Source organism: Pristiophorus japonicus, chromosome 8, assembly GCF_044704955.1.
Source record: "Pristiophorus japonicus isolate sPriJap1 chromosome 8, sPriJap1.hap1, whole genome shotgun sequence".
Classification (NCBI taxonomy): domain Eukaryota; kingdom Metazoa; phylum Chordata; class Chondrichthyes; family Pristiophoridae; genus Pristiophorus; species Pristiophorus japonicus.
This window is the reverse complement of record NC_091984.1, coordinates 238,612,004-238,630,849: the sequence shown is the minus strand read 5'-3', so window position 1 is coordinate 238,630,849 and position 18,846 is coordinate 238,612,004. Positions and strand designations below refer to the sequence as shown.

At 49.7% G+C, this 18,846-nt stretch overlaps 1 protein-coding gene across 1 annotated transcript in view; it reads left to right on the top strand.

The window, feature by feature from the left end:
• adgrd1 (adhesion G protein-coupled receptor D1) overlaps positions 1-18,846 on the top strand; it is a 344,020-nt gene that overhangs the window by 316,766 nt on the left and 8,408 nt on the right. Inside the window, 2 exon segments of the mRNA XM_070886412.1 lie at positions 1,205-1,246; positions 16,122-16,214. Coding sequence (XP_070742513.1) covers positions 1,205-1,246; positions 16,122-16,214 — 135 coding nt within the window.

The window sequence follows — 18,846 nt, the reverse complement described above, 5'->3', positions numbered from 1 at the left end:
TAGCGAAGTGTGTGCTCGCTTTCCGATTGGTCGCGGTGATGGGCAATCAATGGCGGGAGAGTAGGGGGCGGGGCTCCGCGGGGATGGACGGGCCGGGCGACCAATGGCGGGAGAGCGGGGCATGGCTTGGTGGGGATGGACGGATCGGGCGACCAATGGCGGGAGAGCGGGGCGGGGCTCCGCGGGGATGGACGGGCCGGGCGACCAATGGCGGGAGAGCGGGGCATGGCTTGGTGGGGATGGACGGACCGGGCGACCAATGGCGGGAGAGCGGGGTGGGTGCGGGGGGGTGGGGCAGGGAGGGGGGCGGGGTGGGTGCGGGGGAGGGGGCGGGGTGGGGGCAGGGCGGTGATGAAGGGCATCCAGCCCCTCCATGGGCTGGGGAACAGTAAAAGTCGGGGAGCGGGGAGTGTGGGGAGGACAACCCGCAGCCAGCAGGATCACTCCCGTTCCTCTCGGCCCCACAAAGCTTCACCCAGGATAGTTCCAGGCCTTTCCTTGTGTGGCCTGTGGTGGTCCCTTTAAGGACTGCCCACGACCCGGCACAAATGGGCGGAGTATGCGTAGCTCCCCAATTAGCATATGTATAAGAACATAAGAAATAGGAGCAGGAGTCGGCCATTTGGCCCCTCGAGCCTGCTCCGCCATTCAATAAGATCGTGGCTGATCTGATCATGGACTCAGCTCCACTTCCCCGCCCGATCCCCATATCTCTTGATTCCCTTAATATCCAAAAATCTATCGATCTCAGCCTTGAATATACTCAACAACTGAGCCCCTGTGGGGCAGAGAATTCCAGAGATTCACCACCCTCTGAGTGAAGAAATTCCTCCTCATCTCAGTCCTAAATGGCCGCCCCCTTAATTCTGAGACTGTGACCCCTGGTTCTAGACTCTCCAGCCCAGGGGAAACATCCTCCCTGCATCTACCCTGTCAATCCCTCTTAGAATGCTGTGCCCCCCCCCATTACAGCCTGCGAGGGTGTTGGGTGCGCACTGGGGGAGGGGTCGAAGTGTGCCCCCCCCCCCACCCCCCAATGTCCCACCCCCAAGCACCCATGTTTCAGGCAGTTTGAGAATCGTCCTCTCCCCACCTCCCCTCTCCCCCACTCCCCTCCCGCCGGCTTGTTTTACGATTTGAGTGTATTATTTCTGTTGGTGATTTATAGTTTCTGACAAAATGTTTTTTTTTCCCTTATCTTTAGGGGTTTTTCATTTTTCTCTTTCACTGTCTCCTGAATTCCGAGGTGAGTGATTGCAGGAAGCCAGCTCTGTCCAGTGAAACCTGTGGTGGGCAATGGGTTAGAGCTCTCTGCACGTTGCTCTCACGAGGCTTCACATAGAAACAGTCGCTTGTCCCACCAGATTCTTAAATATGATAAGAAAGAATTGGATTTATATAGCGCCTTTCACAACCACCGGATGCCTCAAAGCGCTTTACAGCCAATGAAGTACTTTTGGATAGGCAATGGCAGACATTTATAGATCACATGGATGAACTTCAACAATTGTACATCCCTGTCTGGCGTAAAAATAAAACGGGGAAGGTGGCTCAACCGTGGCTAACAAGTGAAATTAGGGATAGTGTTAAGTCCAAGGAACAGGCTTATAAAGTGGCCAGAAAAATCAGCAAACCTGAGGACTGGGAGAAATTTAGAATTCAGCAGAGAAGGACAAAAGGTTTATTTAGGAGGGGGAAAATAGAGTACGAGAGGAAGCTTGACAGGGAACATAAAAACTGACTGCAAAGGCTTCCACAAATACGTGAAGAGAAAAAGATTAGTGAAGACAAATGTGGGTCCCGTACAGTCAGAATCAGATGAATTTATAATGGGGAACAAAGAAATGGTAGACCAATTGAACAAATACTTTGGTTCTGTCTTCACTAAGCAAGACACAAATAACCTTCCGGAAATACTAGGGGACCGAGGGTCGAGCGAGAAGGAGGAACTGAAGGAAATTCTTATTAGTCAGGAAATTGTGTTAGGGAAATTGATGGGATTGAAGGCCGATAAATCTCCAGGGCCTGATAGTCTGCATCCCAGAGTACTTTAAGGAAGTGGCCCTAGAAATAGTGGATGCATTGGTGGTCATTTTCCAACATTCTATAGACTCTGGATCAGTTCCTCTGGACTGGAGGGTAGCTAATGTAACCCCACTTTTTAAAAAAGGAGGGAGAGAGAAAACAGGGAATTATAGACCGGTTAGCCTGACATCGGTAGTGGGGAAAATGTTGGAATCAATTATTAAAGATGAAATAGCAGCGCATTTGGAAAGCAGTGACAGGATCGATCCAAGTCAGCATGGATTTATGAAAGGGAAATCATGCTTGACAAATCTTCTGGAATTTTTTGAGGATGTAACTAGTAGAGTGGACAAGGGAGAAGCAGTGGATGTGGTGTATTTGGACTTTCAAAAGGCTTTTGATAAGGTCCCACACAAGAGATTGGTGTGCAAAATTAAAGCACGTGGTATTGGGGGTAATGTATTGACGTGGATAGAGAACTGGTTGGCAGACAGGAAGCAAAGAGTTGGAATAAATGGGTCCTTTTCAGAATGGCAGGCAGTGACCAGTGGGGTGCCGCAAGGTTCAGTGCTGGGACCCCAGCTATTTACAATATACATTAATGATTTAGACGAAGGAATTTCAATATAATATCTCTAAGTTTGCAGGTGACACTAAGCTGGGTGGCAGTGTGAGCTGTGAGGAGGATGCTAGGAGGCTGCAGGGCAACTTGGACAGGTTAGGTGAGTGGGCAAATACATGGCAGATGCAGTATAATGTAGATAAATGTGAGGTTATCCACTTTGGTGGTAAAAACAGGAAGGCAGATTATTATCTGAATGGTGACAGATTAGTAAAAGGGGAGGTGCAACAAGACCTGGGTGTCATGGTACATGAGTCATTGAAAGTTGTCATGCAGGTACAGCAGGCGGTGAAGAAGGCAAATAAATGGTATGTTGGCCTTCATAATGAGATGATTTGAGTATAGGAGCAGGAAAGTCTTACTGCAGTTGTACAGGGCCTTGGTGAGGCCACACCTGGAATATTGTGCACAGCTTTGGTCTCCTAATCTGAGGAAGGACGTTCTTGCTATTGAGGGAGTGCAGCGAAGGTTCACCAGATTGATTCCCGGGATGACAGGACTGACATATGAAGAAAGACTGGATCGACTGGGCTTATATTCAGTGGAATTTAGAAGAATGAGATGGGATCTCAGAAACATATAAAATTCTGACAGGATTGGACTTGTTAGATGCAGGAAGAATGTTCCCGATATTGGTGAAGTCCAGAACCAGGGGTCACAGTCTAAGGATAAGGGGTAAGCCATTTAGGACCGAGATGAGGAGAAACTTCTTCACCCAGAGAGTGGTGAACCTGTGGAATTCTCTACCACAGAAAGTTGTTGAGGCCAGTTCACTAAATATATTCAAAAAGGATTTAGATGTAGTCATTACTACTAGGGGGATCAAGGGGTATGGTGAGAAAGCAGGAAAGGGGTACAGAGGTGAATGATCAGCCATGATCTTATTGAATGGTGGTGCAGGCTCGAAGGGCCGAATGGCCTACTCCTGCACCTATTTTCTACGTTTCTATGGAGTGTAGTCACTGTTGTAATGTGGGAAATGCAGCAGCCAATTTGCACACAGTAAGCTCCCAAAAACAGCAATGTGATAATGACCAGATCATCTGTTTTGGTGATGTGGGTTGAGGGATAAATATTGGTTCCAGGACACTGGGGAGAACTCCTCTGCTCTTCTTCGAAATGGTGGCCATGGGATCTTTTACGTCATCTGAGAGAGCAGACGGGGCCTCTGTTTAACGTCTGATCCGAAAGACAGCACCTCCGACAGTGCAGCACCGACACCTGGGAGTCCCTGGCCAAAGACCGCCCTAAGTGGAGGAAGTGCATCTGGGTGGGCGCTGAACACCTCGAGTCTCGTCGCCGAGAGCATGCAGAAAGCAAGCGCAGGCAGCGGAAGGAGCGTGCGGCAAACCAGTCCCACCCTCCCTTTCCTTCAACCATAGAAACATAGAAACATAGAAAATAGGTGCAGGAGTAGGCCATTTGGCCCTTCAAGCCTGCACCGCCATTCAATGAGTTCATGGCTGAACATGCAACTTCAGTACCCCATTCCTGCTTTCTCGCCATACCCCTTGATCCCCCGAGTAGTAAGGACTTCATCGAACTCCTTTTTGAATATATTTAGTGAATTGGCCTCAACAACTTTCTGTGGTAGAGAATTCCACAGGTTCACCACTCTCTGGGTGAAGAAATTCCTCCTCATCTCGGTCCTAAATGGCTTACCCCTTATCCTTAGACTGTGATCCCTGGTTCTGGACTTCCCCAACATTGGGAACATTCTTCCTGCATCTAACCTGTCTAAACCCATCAGAATTTTAAACGTTTCTATGAGGTCCCCTCTCATTCTTCTGAACTCCAGTGAATACAAGCCCAGTTGATCCAGTCTTTCTTGATAGGTCAGTCCCGCTATCCCGGGAATCAGTCTGGTGAACCTTCGCTGCACTCCCTCAATAGCAAGAATGTCCTTCCTCAGGTTAGGAGACCAAAACTGTACACAATACTCCAGGTGTGGCCTCACCAAGGCCCTGTACAACTGTAGCAACACCTCCCTGCCCCTGTACTCAAATCCCCTCGCTATGAAGGCCAACATGCCATTTGCTTTCTTAACCGCCTGCTGTACCTGCATGCTAACCTTCAATGACTGATGTACCATGACACCCAGGTCTCGTTTCACCTCCCCTTTTCCTAATCTGTCACCATTCAAGTAATAGTCTGTCTCTCTGTTTTTACCACTGTCTGTCCCACCTGTGACAGAGACTGTAATTCCCGTATTGGACTGTTCAACCACCTGAGAACTCACTTCTAGAGTGGAAGCAAGTCTTCCTCGATTTCGAGGGACTGCCTATGATGATGATAATTCCCTCAGCACTGCACTGGGAGTGTCAGCCTGGATTTTTGTGCTGAAGTCTCTGGAGTGGGTCTTGAACCCACGACCTTCTGACTCAGAGGTAAGTGTGCTGCCCACTGAGCCCCGGCTGGCACACATTTTCAGAAATTTGTATGTAGAGATTTGTTAATTTTGAGCTTGTCTGTATTTGCAGCCCAAGTCAAGTAGCTTGCTTACACATACAGTATCCATGCCTCTCGTGGACCTGAATCATGCTTTCGGAATGTCTCATTTGGTCAAGTTAGTGGTTAGTTGAGTATTACAGGCCAGTTGCTCCCCAGGTTTGATTTCTGTTTCGTGCCGAGTTAACGGTTGTTAACAACATCAACATCAACATCAACAACAGCAAACAACTTGCATTTATATAGCGCCGTTAACCCGAGGCCCCGTTTGCCTTCTCAAGTGGACGTAAAAGATCCCACGTCACTATTTGGATGAAGAGCAGGGGAGTTTGCCCCGGTGTTCTGGGGCCAATATTTATCCCTCAATCAACATCACTAAAACAGATTATCTGGGTTATTATCACATTGCTGTTGGTGGGAGCTTGCTGTGCGCAAATTGGCTGCCGTGTTTCCTACATCACAACAAAAGTACCCAATGGCTTTGAGACGTCCGGTGGTCATGAAAGGCGCTATATAAATCCAAGTCTTTCTTTAATGTTAACACAGGAGCGTTACCAGACAAAGATTTGACCCCGAGCCACATAAGGAGAAATTAGGGCAGGTGACCAATCACTTGATCAAAGAGTCGGTTTTAAGGAGCGTCTTAGAGAAGGAGAGAGAGGTAGAGAGGTGGAGAGGTTTAGGGAGGGAGTTCCAGAGCTTGGGGCCCAGGCAACAGAAGGCATGGCCACCGATGGTGGAGCGATTATAATCAGGGATGGTCAAGAGGGCAGAATTAGAGGAGCGCAGACATCTCTGGGGATTGTGGGGCTGGAGGAGGTTACAGAGATAGGGAGGGGCGAGGGCCATGGAGGGATTTGAAAATGAGGATGAGGAATGTGAAATCGAGGCGTTGCCGGACTGGGAGCCGATGTAGGTCAGCGAGCACAGGGGGGTGAGAACTTGGACTGTCCCACATGGGGGTAAACACCGACTCGGACTGGTTGGGTTTTATGTTGGTGTGTGAGCTCGAGTCACATCCACAGTTTAACGTCCCATCACAGTGAGGCTCCATGGCAACTGATGCTGTCACACCCTGTCCCTGACCCAATTGTAAAGGCAATCTCCAATCCCGGAACTGACTTTCAGGCGAACTTACTCTGCCCCGTGCGCACATTGTAAATTCACTCTCTGCTGTGATCATCTCCCATCCGAATAATGTCTGTGTAACCTGGCCTTGTACTCGAAATCGAATGCGTTAGAATGAGCCCACATCATCCAGTGTGGTCACAGTCCATTGACTTCGATGTTACGTTGTGATGGAGCGAAGATAAAGTACTCTGCTGCCGTTTCAGACTGGTTTAATTTAAAAGTAGGGCATTATATTGTGGAGACGAGGAATCATATAACCGCTGCAACAAAACATTATAATTGGCTGGCAAAGCGGGCTGAATGCTGATTGCGATTCCATTGTATCCTCCCATCGCCCTCAGTCCCAGCCTTGGGCTGCAGTATATCCGTCGGTGGTTAATGTAACGGTGCAGGAGGGGCTACGGCACAAAGACACTCCGCGCTTGGAGATGGCTCTGATTATTGCCCGGAGACCGTTAGCCGTGAGGCAAGCCCGGCTTTGAGAGCTCCCGCCCAGCGGAATCGAGGTGTTAGCGCCCTGAAAACTGCGGGGAAATACCTACCCCCTCCCACCACCTACCCCTACCCCCGCCCTGTTCCTGTGGCCGCCATTATGTTGGGGTCCTTCGGAACAGGCGTCCTGCCGCAGCCTGAATCGAGCGTATAGCTAATTTAAATCCTGCGACGATTAAAAGCACAAACCATTATCGGGCCTCAAGCGGTCGATCAAGGGGCACCTTCACCCCGGACTCCAGCTGCAAAGACTCTTTGACGCTGGGATTGTTTGTCTGCACTTGGAATGTGGGCATCATTGGCAAGGCCAATCCTTCAGCTTTGGGTTTACACTGGGGTTTGTTTAGTTCATGGTTCAGGAGAGCTTCCCCCCAGCCCCTCCCTGGTATTTACATCACCAAACCCCGCTCCCTTACTCCAGTTGTGAAATTACAGCGTTAGTTTCTCCTGGGGGATTTACCCCTCAATCAACATAACAAAAACCGATTCTCTGATCATTATCACAGTGCTGTTTGTGGGAGCTTGCTGTGCGCAAATTATCTGCCGCGTTTCCTGCATTACAACAGTGACTGCACTCCAAAAGTACTTCATTGGCTGTAAAGCACTTTGAGACACCCGGTGGTCGAGAAAGGTGCTATACAAACGCAAGTCTTTCTGTCTTTGGCTCTGCTGTTTGGATGAGGAACTCAGATTGTTCGATCCGGCAAGTGAGTGTGGCCAGTATGGGTGCTGTTTCCACAAGAGATCCCTTTAGACATTGCATTAAACATAGAGTCATAAACGGTTATAGCACGGAAGGAAGCCATTTGGCCCGTCGAACCCGTGCTGGCTCCCAGCTAGTCCCACTCCCCCGCCCTTTCCCCGTAGCCCAGCAGTTTTATTTTTCAGATATCATCGAGGCGTTAGCTCCCTGAAAATTGTGGAGAAATGCTCCGTTCCCTCCCCCCCGCCATTCCTGTGGCCGCCATTATGTCGAGGTCCTTAGGGACAGGCGTCCTGGTTGAGCCTGAAGCGAGGGTATGGCTAGTTTCGATCGGGGTGATTGCGGTTTTATGGGTTTCAGCATACAGTGAGGGGTGAGCGGGACTCGGTGCGAGTCAGGACACGGACAACTGAGTATTGGATGAGCTCAAGTTTACGGCGGGTGGGAGATGGGAGGCCGGCCAGGAGAGCGATGGGACAGTCGAGTCTGGAGGCAACTGTTGTGTATGGAGAAAGAGTCAGACTGAACACTGAGCTCAAAGTAAAGTGTGACCTTAGTCTTTTATTGCAGATCTCCAGAGTGTCTCTCCAACCTGTGAAGCCTCCTTAAATACCTGTGCTCCCAAGGGATTATGGGATCCCTTGGGACTGCAGGGGATGAGCCCTCTGGTGGCTGTACAGAGTAAATACAAGTCCACATATATAACAGTAACAAAGGCACGGATGAGGGTTTCAGCAGCGGATGAGCTGAGGCAGGGGTGGAGACGGGCGATGTTACGGAGGTGGAAATAGACAGTCTTGGTGATGGAGAGGACACGGGGTCGGAAGCTGAGCTTGGGGTCTAATAGGGCGGCGACGTTGCAAATTGTTTATTTATTTGTTCGCGGGATGTGGGCGTCGCTGGCAAGGCCGGCATTTATTGCCCGTCCCTCGCTGATCCTTGAGCGGTGATGGGTCTGGTTCAGCCTCAGACAGTGGCACGGGAGTCGGGGGCTAGGAGAAGGGGACTGCGGACCTCTCTGAAGTTTGATCGTTTAAAAGCTCAGCATGAGCGCAGCAATTGATTGTGGAGCCTGACTCCTGGCCTGACTCGGCAGGGTACCTCATCTTGAACATCCAAGGTCCCCGGGGAGCGAGGAGACCACGGCAAGACTTACTGTAATGACAAGGTCCGACCTTTTCCACAAGAACATTCGATGTGGCTCAAAATGTTCTGTTTTATTGATTTTGTTTTGTGTATTATTTATTTCGCCTCTGTGTCCGGAGATTTGTGCGGTGAGCAAGACTGACAACTCAGGCTTCAGCTGCAGCTGGGTTCAACGCATAAAAGAAAATAAAGAAAGACTTGCATTTCTATAGCGCCTTTCATGACTTCAGGACGACCCAAATGCTTTACAGCCAATGAAGTACTTTTTGGAGTGTAGTCACTGTTGTAATGTGGGAAACGTGGCAGGCAGTTTGCGCACAGCAAGCTCCCACAAACAGCAATGTGATAATGACCCGATAATCTGTTCTAGTGATGTTGATTGAGGGATAAATATTGGTCCCAGGACTCCAGGGATAACTCCCCTGCTCTTCTTCCAATAGTGCCATGGGATCTTTTATGTTCACCTGAGAGAGCAGACGGGGCCTCGGTTTAACGTCTCATCCAAAAGACGGCACCTCCGACAGTGCGGCACTCCTTCAGTACTGTCTCTCCGACAGTGCGGCACTCCCTCAGTACTGCCCCTCCGACAGTGCGGTGCTCCCTCAGTACTGCCCCTCCGACAGTGCGGCACTCCCTCAGTACTGCCCCTCCGACAGTGCGGTGCTCCCTCAGTACTGCCCCTCCGACAGTGCAGCACTCCCTCAGTACTGCCCCTCCGACAGTGCAGAACTCCCTCAGTACTGTCCCTCCGACAGTGCAGCACTCCCTCAGTACTGTCCCTCCGACAGTGCGGCACTCCCTCAGTACTGCCCCTCCGACAGTGCAGCGCTCCCTCAGCACTGCACTAAAGTGTAATCCCAGATTTTGTGTCCAAGTTGCTGGAGTGGGACTTGAACCCACGACCATCTGACTCAAAGCGAGAGTGCTGCCATTAAATCAAGGATGTGCTTCTTTGAACTGCAAAAATGGCCACCATGCTCCACCCTTTCTCAATGATTGGTTCCCTTGGAAGATAAGCCACACCCTGAAGTTTCACAGGAATGTAACTCGATCCACTTTGACTTCCTGAAGCGACAGAGGACAGAGCTCCCCAGAAGACAGCGAGGGCCAGCCAAAGTCCCGTACCCCAGTCCAGGTACATCCTTCCACCACCTCCCCCCCAACCCCCCACCCCACCAACCCCCCCACCGGGCCCCCCCCTCCCCCCCCCCACAGATGGGGCATTGTGTGCGGTTCGTAAACAGGTTTATTGGGTATGAAGTGAATAGTGACAGTGTCGTGGCTTCTGGATATCATCCTCTTCAATGATGTCCCTTGTAGGGGGTTGGAACAACGTGATCCGTCTTCCCTGAGTTCCCTCTCTCCCCTCCGAAGCCCCCGCCCATGTCTCTCCCCCCTACCATATCTCTCTCTCCCACAGCTTCTCTGTCTCTCCCAGTCTCGCTCTCGCCCCTGAGCCCCTCTCTCTCTCCCCTCAGTCACCCTTCCTCTGCCCCCAGCCTCTCTCTCTCCCCCCCCACCCCCACCCAGCCTCCCTCTCACACACCCCCGCCCCCCAGCATTTCCCTCTCCCTCCCTCTCGGCCATAGGCCGGCCGCTCTCGAGAGTCGTCGGGGTCAGAGCGGGCGAAGAAAGTCGGAGCTTCTCGGCATCACGTGGAGTGAATAATTGGGGGTGAGGGTGGGGGTGCTGGGGGGGAGGGGGGATGGGGCTTGACAGACACATATCTGTCAAAAAAAATGCAGTACAAATAGTTACACTGTAAAATCAAGGCTGACACTTCCAAATTGTAACCGTGTGCAAAGTAATTAGCCAGGCATTTGCCTGACGTTACTGTAGTGTATGGAGAAAGAGTTAGACTGAACACTGTGAGCTCAAAGTAAAGTGTGACCTTAGTCTTTTATTGCAGGTCTCCAGAGTGCCTCTCCAACCTGTGAAGCCTCCTTAAATACTTGTGCTCCCAAGGGATTATGGGATCCCTTGGGACTCCGGGGAATGAGCCCTTTGGTGGCTGTACAGAGTAAATACAAGTCCACATATATAACAACATTCCCCCCCAAAGTCAATAGTGTAACTATTTACAATGTGAGTCGATCTGGGACCCTTCTTGCCCTGGTTGATCGTCTCGGTGTGAAAGCTGGTGTTGTTGAATCATTTGTTGGGCCCTCGCTGGGCTGCTGTGCAGCTGGCCATGCTGGGCTGCCTGGTGTGTTGGGCCCTGCAGGGCTGCTGTGGATGATGGGTTCTGCTTCATGGTCAGCCGTGGTGCCGGTTGTCCCTGGTGTGTATGTTGGGGGATCAAAAAAGGTAGGGTCCAAGGTGGGTTGCTCAGGGTAGTCCGTGAATCTGAGTTTGATTTGATCCAAGTGTTTCCGGTGAATGAATCCATTTGAATGTTTGACCCGAAACACCCTGCTCCCCTCTTTGGCCACGACAGTGCCGGGAAGCCACTTGGGATCTTGTCCATAATTTAATACAAATACAGGATCATTGATTTCAATCTCGCGTGACACATTTGCGCTATCATGGTATGCACTTTGTTGAAGCCACCTGCTCTCTACCTATTCATGTAGATCAGGGTGAACTAACAAGAGCCTTGTCTTAAGTGCTCTTTTCATGAGCAGTTCAGCAAGTGGGATCCCAGGGAATGAGTGGGGTCTCGTGCGGTAGCTAAGCAGGACTCGGGATAGGCGAGTCTGCAGTGAGCCTTCAGTTACCCTCTTCAAGCCTTGCTTGACGGTTTGCACTGCTCTCTCTGCCTGACCATTGGACGCTGGTTTAAACGGGGCAGATGTGACATATTTGATCCCGTTACGGGTCATGAATTCTTTGAACTCAATACTGGTAAAACATGGCCCGTTGTCGCTCACCAGGACATTGGGTAAGCCGTGTGTGGCAAACATGACCCGCAGGCTTTCAGTAGTGGCAGCGGACGTGCTAGCCGACATTATCTCACATTCAATCCACTTGGAGTACGCGTCTACAACCACAAGGAACATTTTACTCAAGAACGGGCCTGCATAGTCGTTGTGTACCCTAGACCACGGTTTGGAGGGCCAAGACCATAAACTTAGTGGCACCTCCCTGGGTACATTGCTTAACTGCGAGCATGTATTACATCTGTGAACGCAGGACTCTAAGTCCACATCGATACCAGGCCACCACACGTGGGATCTGGCTATCACTTTCATCATTACGATGCCTGGGTGGGTACTATGGAGGTCATTAATGAAGGTGTTTCTGCCCTTCTTGGGGAATACTACTCGATTGCCCCACAGAAGGCAGTCTGTCTGGATAGACATTTCATCTTTGCGCCGCTGGAACGGCTTTATCTCTTCCTGCATTTCCACTGGGACACTGGACCAGCTCCCGTGAAGCACACAGCTTTTGACTAGAGATAATAAGGGATCCTGGCTTGTCCAGGTTTTGATCTGCCGGGCAGTGACGGGTGATTGCTCACTCTCAAATGCTTCCATAACCATGGCTAGATCTGCGGGCTGCGCCATTTCCACCCCCGTGGTGGGCAATGGCAGCCTACTGAGAGCATCACCGCAGTTTTCTGTGCCTGGCCTGTGGCAGATGGTGTAGTTGTATGTGGACAACATGAGCGCCCATGTCTGGATGCGGGCCGATGCGTTGGTATTTATCCCTTTACTCTCGGAAAACAGGGATATAAATGGCTTATGGTCAGTTTCCAATTCGAATTATAGCCCAAACAGGTATTGATGCATTTTCTTTATCCCATAGACACACGCTAACGCTTCTTTTTCAATCATGCTGGAGGCTCTCTCAGCCTTAGACAGACTCCTGGATGCATAAGCAACCGGTTGCAGTTTCCCGAAATCATTAGCTTGTTGCAATACACACCCGACGCCATATGACGACGCATCACATGCTAGTACCAAACGCTTACATGGATCATACAACACAAGCAATTTGTTTGAGCATAACAGTTTTCTTGCTTTTACAAAGGCATTTTCTTGGCTTTTGCCCCAAACCCATTCATCCCCTTTTCATAGTAAGACATGTAATGGTTCTAGCAGGGTGCTGAGACCCGGTAAGAAGTTACCAAAGTAGTTCAGGAGTCCCAGAAACGACCGCAGCTCCGTCACGTTCTGTGGCCTCAGTGCATTCTCGATTGCCTGTCTTCGCGTTGGTGGGCCTGATGCCGTCCGCCGCAATCTTCCTTCCCAGGAACTCCACTTTAGGCACCAGGAAAACGCACTTCGAGCATTTTAACCTGAGCCCCAAGCGGTTGAGTCGACTAAGAAACTCCTCCAGGTTCTGCAGATGCTTGACTGTGTGCCGACCTGTGACCAAGATGTCGTCCTGGAAGACCACGGTGTGGGGGACCGACTTCAGTAAACTTTCCATGTTTCTCTGGAATATCGCCGCCGCTGATCGGATTCCAAACGGACATCTGTTATAAACAAAAAGACCTTTGTGCGTGTTGATGCAGGTGAGGGCCTTCGATGATTTCTCCAGTTCCTGCGTCATGTAGGCTGAAGTCAGATCCAGCTTCGTGAATGTCTTTCCTCCCGCCAGCATTGCAAAGAGGTCGTCGGTCTTTGGTAGTGGTTATTGGTCCTGCAGGGAGAAACGATTGATAGTTACTTTGTAATTGCCACAGATTCTGATGGTGCCGTCTCCCTTGAGGACTGGGACAATAGGACTGGCCCACTCGCTGAACTCAATCGGTGAAATGATACCCTCTCTTTGCAGCCAGTCTAGCTCTATCTCTACCCTTTCTCTCATCATGTACGGTACTGCTCTCGCCTTGTGATGGATGGGTCGCGCCCCCAGAATTAGGTGGATCTGCACTTTTGCTCCTTGAAATTTCCCGATGCCTGGTTCGAACAGCGAAGCAAATTTGTTTAAGACCTGGGCACACGAAGTGTCGTCAGCGGGCGATAGCGCTTGGATGTTGTCCCAGTTCCAGCGTATCTTTCCCAGCCAGCTCCTGCCGAGCAGCGTGGGACCATCCCCCTGTCCCACCCAGAGTGGTAGCTTGTGCACCGCTCTATCATAGGAGACCTTTACAGTAGCACTGCCGATTATAGGAATCAGTTCTTTTATGTAAGTTCTTAGTTTCGTGCGAATTGGAGTTAAGACTGACCTTGAGGCCTTGTTGCACCACAACTTTCGAAAGTCTTTTTGCCCATGATGGACTGGCTCGCGCCTGTGTCCAGCTCCATTGACACCGAGAGTCCATTTAGTTCAACATTCAGCATTATCGGGGGGCTACTCGTGGTGAATGTGTGCACCCCATGTACCTCTGTCTCCTTGGTCTGAGGCTCTGTTTCGTCGTGATCCTCCTCTGCAACATGGTGGTTTTCAGGTTTAACAGGCTTTGCAGCTCGCCTGCACACTCGTTGGAGGTGTCCCATTGTTCCACAGCCCTTGCAAACGTATCCTTTGAAGCGGCATGAATGGAAACGATGATCACCCCCGCAGCGCCAACAAGGTGTTAATGGCCTTGCATTCATCACTCTTGATGGTGGACTCTGAGACATCTGCGGACGTGTAGCTGCAGGTATGTGTGACCTGCCCTGTACGTTACGATTCAAAAACAACATCACTTTGTTCACAGTACGTGTAGCAGCACTTGTGTGCTGAGAGATTTGCTTAGTATTGTCACTGGTGGCAATGAACGCCTGGGCTATCGCTATAGCCTTACTCAAGGTTGGGGTCTCTACAGTCAAAAGTTTGCAAAGTATGGTTTTGTAGCCAATGCCAAGTACGAAAAAGTCTCTGAGCATGTGCTCCAAATGTCCTTCAAATTCGCAATGTCCTGCAAGGCGTCTTAGCTCAACGACATAACTCGCCACTTCCTGGCCTTCAGACCTTTTGTAGGTGTAGAACTGGTACCTCACCATCAGAACGCTTTCCTTCAGGTTCAAATGCTCTCGGACCAGTGTGCACAAATCGTCATACGATTTCTCTGTGGGTTTTGATGGAGTGAGCAGATTCTTCATGAGGCCATACGTTGGTGCCCCACAGACGGTGAGGAGGATCGCCCTTCGTTTGGCAGCGCTCTCTTCCCCATCCAGCTCGTTGGCCACGAAGTATTAGTCGAGTCGCTCCACTAAAGTTTCGCAATCATCTCCCTCCGAGAATTTCTCCAAGATGCCCACTTTCCTCTGCATCTTTGGGTTTGCTATCTGTATCTCGTCGCCAGTTGTAGTGTATGGAGAAAGAGTCAGACTGAACATTGTGAGCTCAAAGTAAAGTGTGACCTTAGTCTTTCATTGCAGGTCTCCAGAGTGCCTCTCCAACCTGTGAAGCCTTCTTAAATACCTGTGCTCCCAAGGGATTATGGGATCCCTAGGGACTCCAGGGAATGAGCTCTCTGGTGGCTGTACAGAGTAAATACAAGTCCACATATATAACAGTTACCGTGCCTGAAGAAGCTCTTGTTCACTGCCAGCCAGCCGGTGAGCTTTGATAGTTCCAAGGGGCAGGATCTCAACACAGCAGACCAGACGGCACTTGGACTGAAGTTGCTTCACCCGCTGTCGGGCACTTTGAGGCACTGCCAGCGTGTTCAGAGGCCGGTAACTGGATTAGCCCAGAGCAGGCACCCCCCCCTCCCCGTCTAAATCCCAAACACATCTGAATTTACTTTGGATTAAGCTCTAGATCTCAATCTCAGTTCGACCTGGTGTTACACAGACAACCCCTGAGAGGCAGCATTTCTGTAACCCGGTGCAATATTCAGCAACTGAGTGTGATTGCATTCACATTCTAATCCTCACATGTACATCTTTGAAAAGGAGTCAATGGAAAACACAGCTTTGCAAAGTTGTGGGGCTGGAAATTCAGGGAGTGTTCCTGAGACGCTAATGTTGGGCAGTCGCTAAATGTAGCGGGGGGAAATGGTTAGCGATGGCAGCCACAAAGTTCAACGGCTGGGCCCTGAGTGTGGGGCGGAGCGCTAAGGGAGGTACACACCTCTCTCAGGGCGCTGGGCCGGCTGAGCGACGGAATATCTCGGCCTCCGAGCGCACCGAGAGAGGCCTGACAAAACAAAAAGAATCGGAACAAAAAACACAAAAAACATTCCCGCTACATTCCTCACCCCAAATAAAGTTACGTCACAAAAAAACAAACATGGCTCGCACTGACCTCACGCAGACGCTCCTTCCATCACCGCCCGGGACAGCTCTGCACACCAGTGTTCTCTGGCGGGGTCACTAGGGGCACTACGGGTCCGCGCAGACCAAACGTTGTATCCGTGTCGATACCGGGGGCGTTGTACACCGGTGCGGTGCTCCCGGGCAACACTCCTCACCGCCGCCGATACCAGCACACTGAATTTACCGAGCGACACGAATACCGACGCTCACGGCTGCAAACCCTGCAACATCCCTCCAAATCCAACCAAATTCCTCCCCCATAATGTGCTCGAAAAGTAATGTTGCGCTGAGGGCATTTCCTTTCATCAGTTTTGAAAGTTTTTCAAGTTAGCGGGATTCTATTTGTCTCCCAGAAGATAGACAATCTGTTCCATCTCACCTGTCCGACTGTCTTGTTTTTAAAAAAATATCTTTTCAGGTTCGAGCTGCTCTGAAGCACAAAACTAAGGTCTGGTCGCTCAATAGTAGCTCCATGCGTAACATCAACGTGAAGCCTTTCAACTCGGACATTGTGAGTATCATCCTCGCGTCTTGCCTTGGCTGGCAATGACACACGGGCACCAATTCAAACCGGGGTCCTGCAGAATCCGTACCTAAGGCAGGATATACCTGCCTCCGAGGCGATCAACGAAGGCCCACTAGATCGATCCCTGGGATGAGAGGGCAGTCCTATGATGAGGGATTGAGAAGGTTGGGCCGATACACTCTGGAGTTTAGGTGATCTCAGTAAGATTCTGAGGGGGATTGACAGGGTAGATGCAGGGAGGGTGTTTCCCCCCCCCGGGCTGGGGAGTCTAGAACCAGGGGTCACAATCTCAGGATAAGGGGTCGACCATTTAGGACGGAGATGAGGAGGAATTTCTTCACTCAGAGGGTGGTGAATCTTTGGAATTCTCTGCCTCAGAGGGCTGTGGATGCTGAGTCTCTGAATATATTCAAGGCTGAGATCGATAGATTTTTTGGACTCTCGGGGAATCGAGGGATACGGGGATCGGGCGGGAAAGTGTTGAGGTTGAAGATCAGCCGTGATCCTATTGAATGGCGGAGCAGGCTCAAGGGGCCGTATGGCCTACTCCTGCTCCCAATTCTCATCAACCTTATTTTTAAAATAAAAGCAAAAAGGTATTGAGCTATTTTGGATTGGTCTGCAGCTGGTGACAGACACTTTGTCCCATGCAAAAGAGACGAAGGTTTATGAAGAGGAAACGTGGCTGAAGACCATTGACCTCAGCATCGCTCAGTTGTACTTTAAAGGCACATCTTTAAAAACAAACACAAAGACTACAAGATGGCTCTGCAGGAACTTATCATGTACCAGATAGTAAGAGTTTCGACAGGTATATAAAAAGGAAAAGAGTGGCTAAAACAAATGTTGGTCTCCTAGAGGATGAGACTGGGGAATTAATAAATGGAGTACAGGGAAATAGCAGAGACATTGAACAAGTATTTTGTATCGGTCTTCACGGTAGAAGACACTAAAAACATCCCAATAGTGGATAATCAAGGGGCTATAGGGAGGGAGGAACTTAATACAATCACTATCACTAGAGAAAAAGTATTCGGTAAACTAATGGGATTAAAGGCGGACAAGTCTCCTGGACCTGATGGCTTACATCCTAGGGTCTTGAGAGAGGTGGCTGTAGATATAGTGGATACATTGGTTGTAATCTACCAAAATTCCCTGGATGCTGGGGCGGTCCCAGCAGATTGGAAAATTGCATACACCCCCATTTAAAAAAGGAGGCAGACAAAAAGCAGGAAACTATAGACCAGTTAGCCTTACATCTGTCATTGGGAAAATGCTGGAGTCCATTATTAAGGAAGCAGTAGCAGGACATTTGGAAAAGCATAATTCAATCAAGTAGAGTCAGCATGGATTTATGAAAGGGAAATCATGTTTGACAAATTTGCTGGAGTTCTTCGAGGATGTAACGAGTAGGGTGGATAAGGGGGAACCAGTGGATGTGGTGTATTTGGATTTCCAGAAGGCATTCGATAAAAGGTAACTGCACAAGGTAAAAGTTCACAGGGTTGGGGGTAATATATTAGCATGGATAGAGGATTGGCTAACTAACAGAAAACAGAGAGTCGGGATAAATGGGTCATTTTCCGGTTGGCAAACAGTAACTAGTGGGGTGCCACAGGGATCGGTGCTGGGTCCTCAACTATTTACAATCTATATTAATAACTTGGATGAAGGGACCGAGTGTAATGTAGCCAAGTTTGCTGATGATACAAAGATGGGTGGGAAAGCAAATTGTGAGGAGGACACAAAAAATCTGCAAAAGGATATAGTCAGGCTAAGTGAGTGGGCAAACATTTGTCAGATGGAGTATAATGTGGGAAAATGTGAGGTTATCCACTTTGGCAGAAAAAAATAGAAAATCAAATTGTAATTTAAATGGAGAAAAATTGCAAAGTGCTGCAGTACAGAGGGACCTGGGGGTCCTTGTGAATGAAACACAAAAAGTGAGTATGCAGGTACAGCAAGTAATCAGGAAGGCCAATGCAATGTTGGCCTTTATTGCAAGGGGGATGGAGTATAAGAACATAAGAACATAAAAGCAGAGAAGTCCTGCTACAACTGTACAGGGTATTGGTGAGGCTGCACCTGGAGTACTGCATACAGTTTTGATTTCCATATTTATGAAAGGATATACTTGCTTTGGAGACAGTTCAGAGAAGGTTCACTTGGTTGATTCCGGAGATGAGGGGATTGACTTATGAGGAAAGGTTGAGTAGGTTGGGCCTCTACTCATTGGAATTCAGAAGAATGAGAGGTGATCTTATCGAACATTTAAGATTATGAGGGGGCTTGACAAAGTGGATGCCAAGAGGATGTTTCCACTGATGGGGTAGACTAGAACTCGGGGGCATGATCTTAGAATAAGGGGCCGCCCATTTAAAACTGAGATGAGGAGGAATTTCTTCTCTCTGAGGGTTGTAAATCTGTGGAATTCGCTGCCTCAGAGAGCTGTGGAAGCTGGGTCATTGAATGGATTTAAGACGGAGATAGACAGATTTTTAAACGTTAAGGGGATAAGGGGTTATGGGGAGCGAGCGGGGAAGTGATCCATGATCGGATCAGCCATGATCTTATTGAATGGCGGAGCAGGCCCGAGGGGCCGTATGGCCTTCTCCTG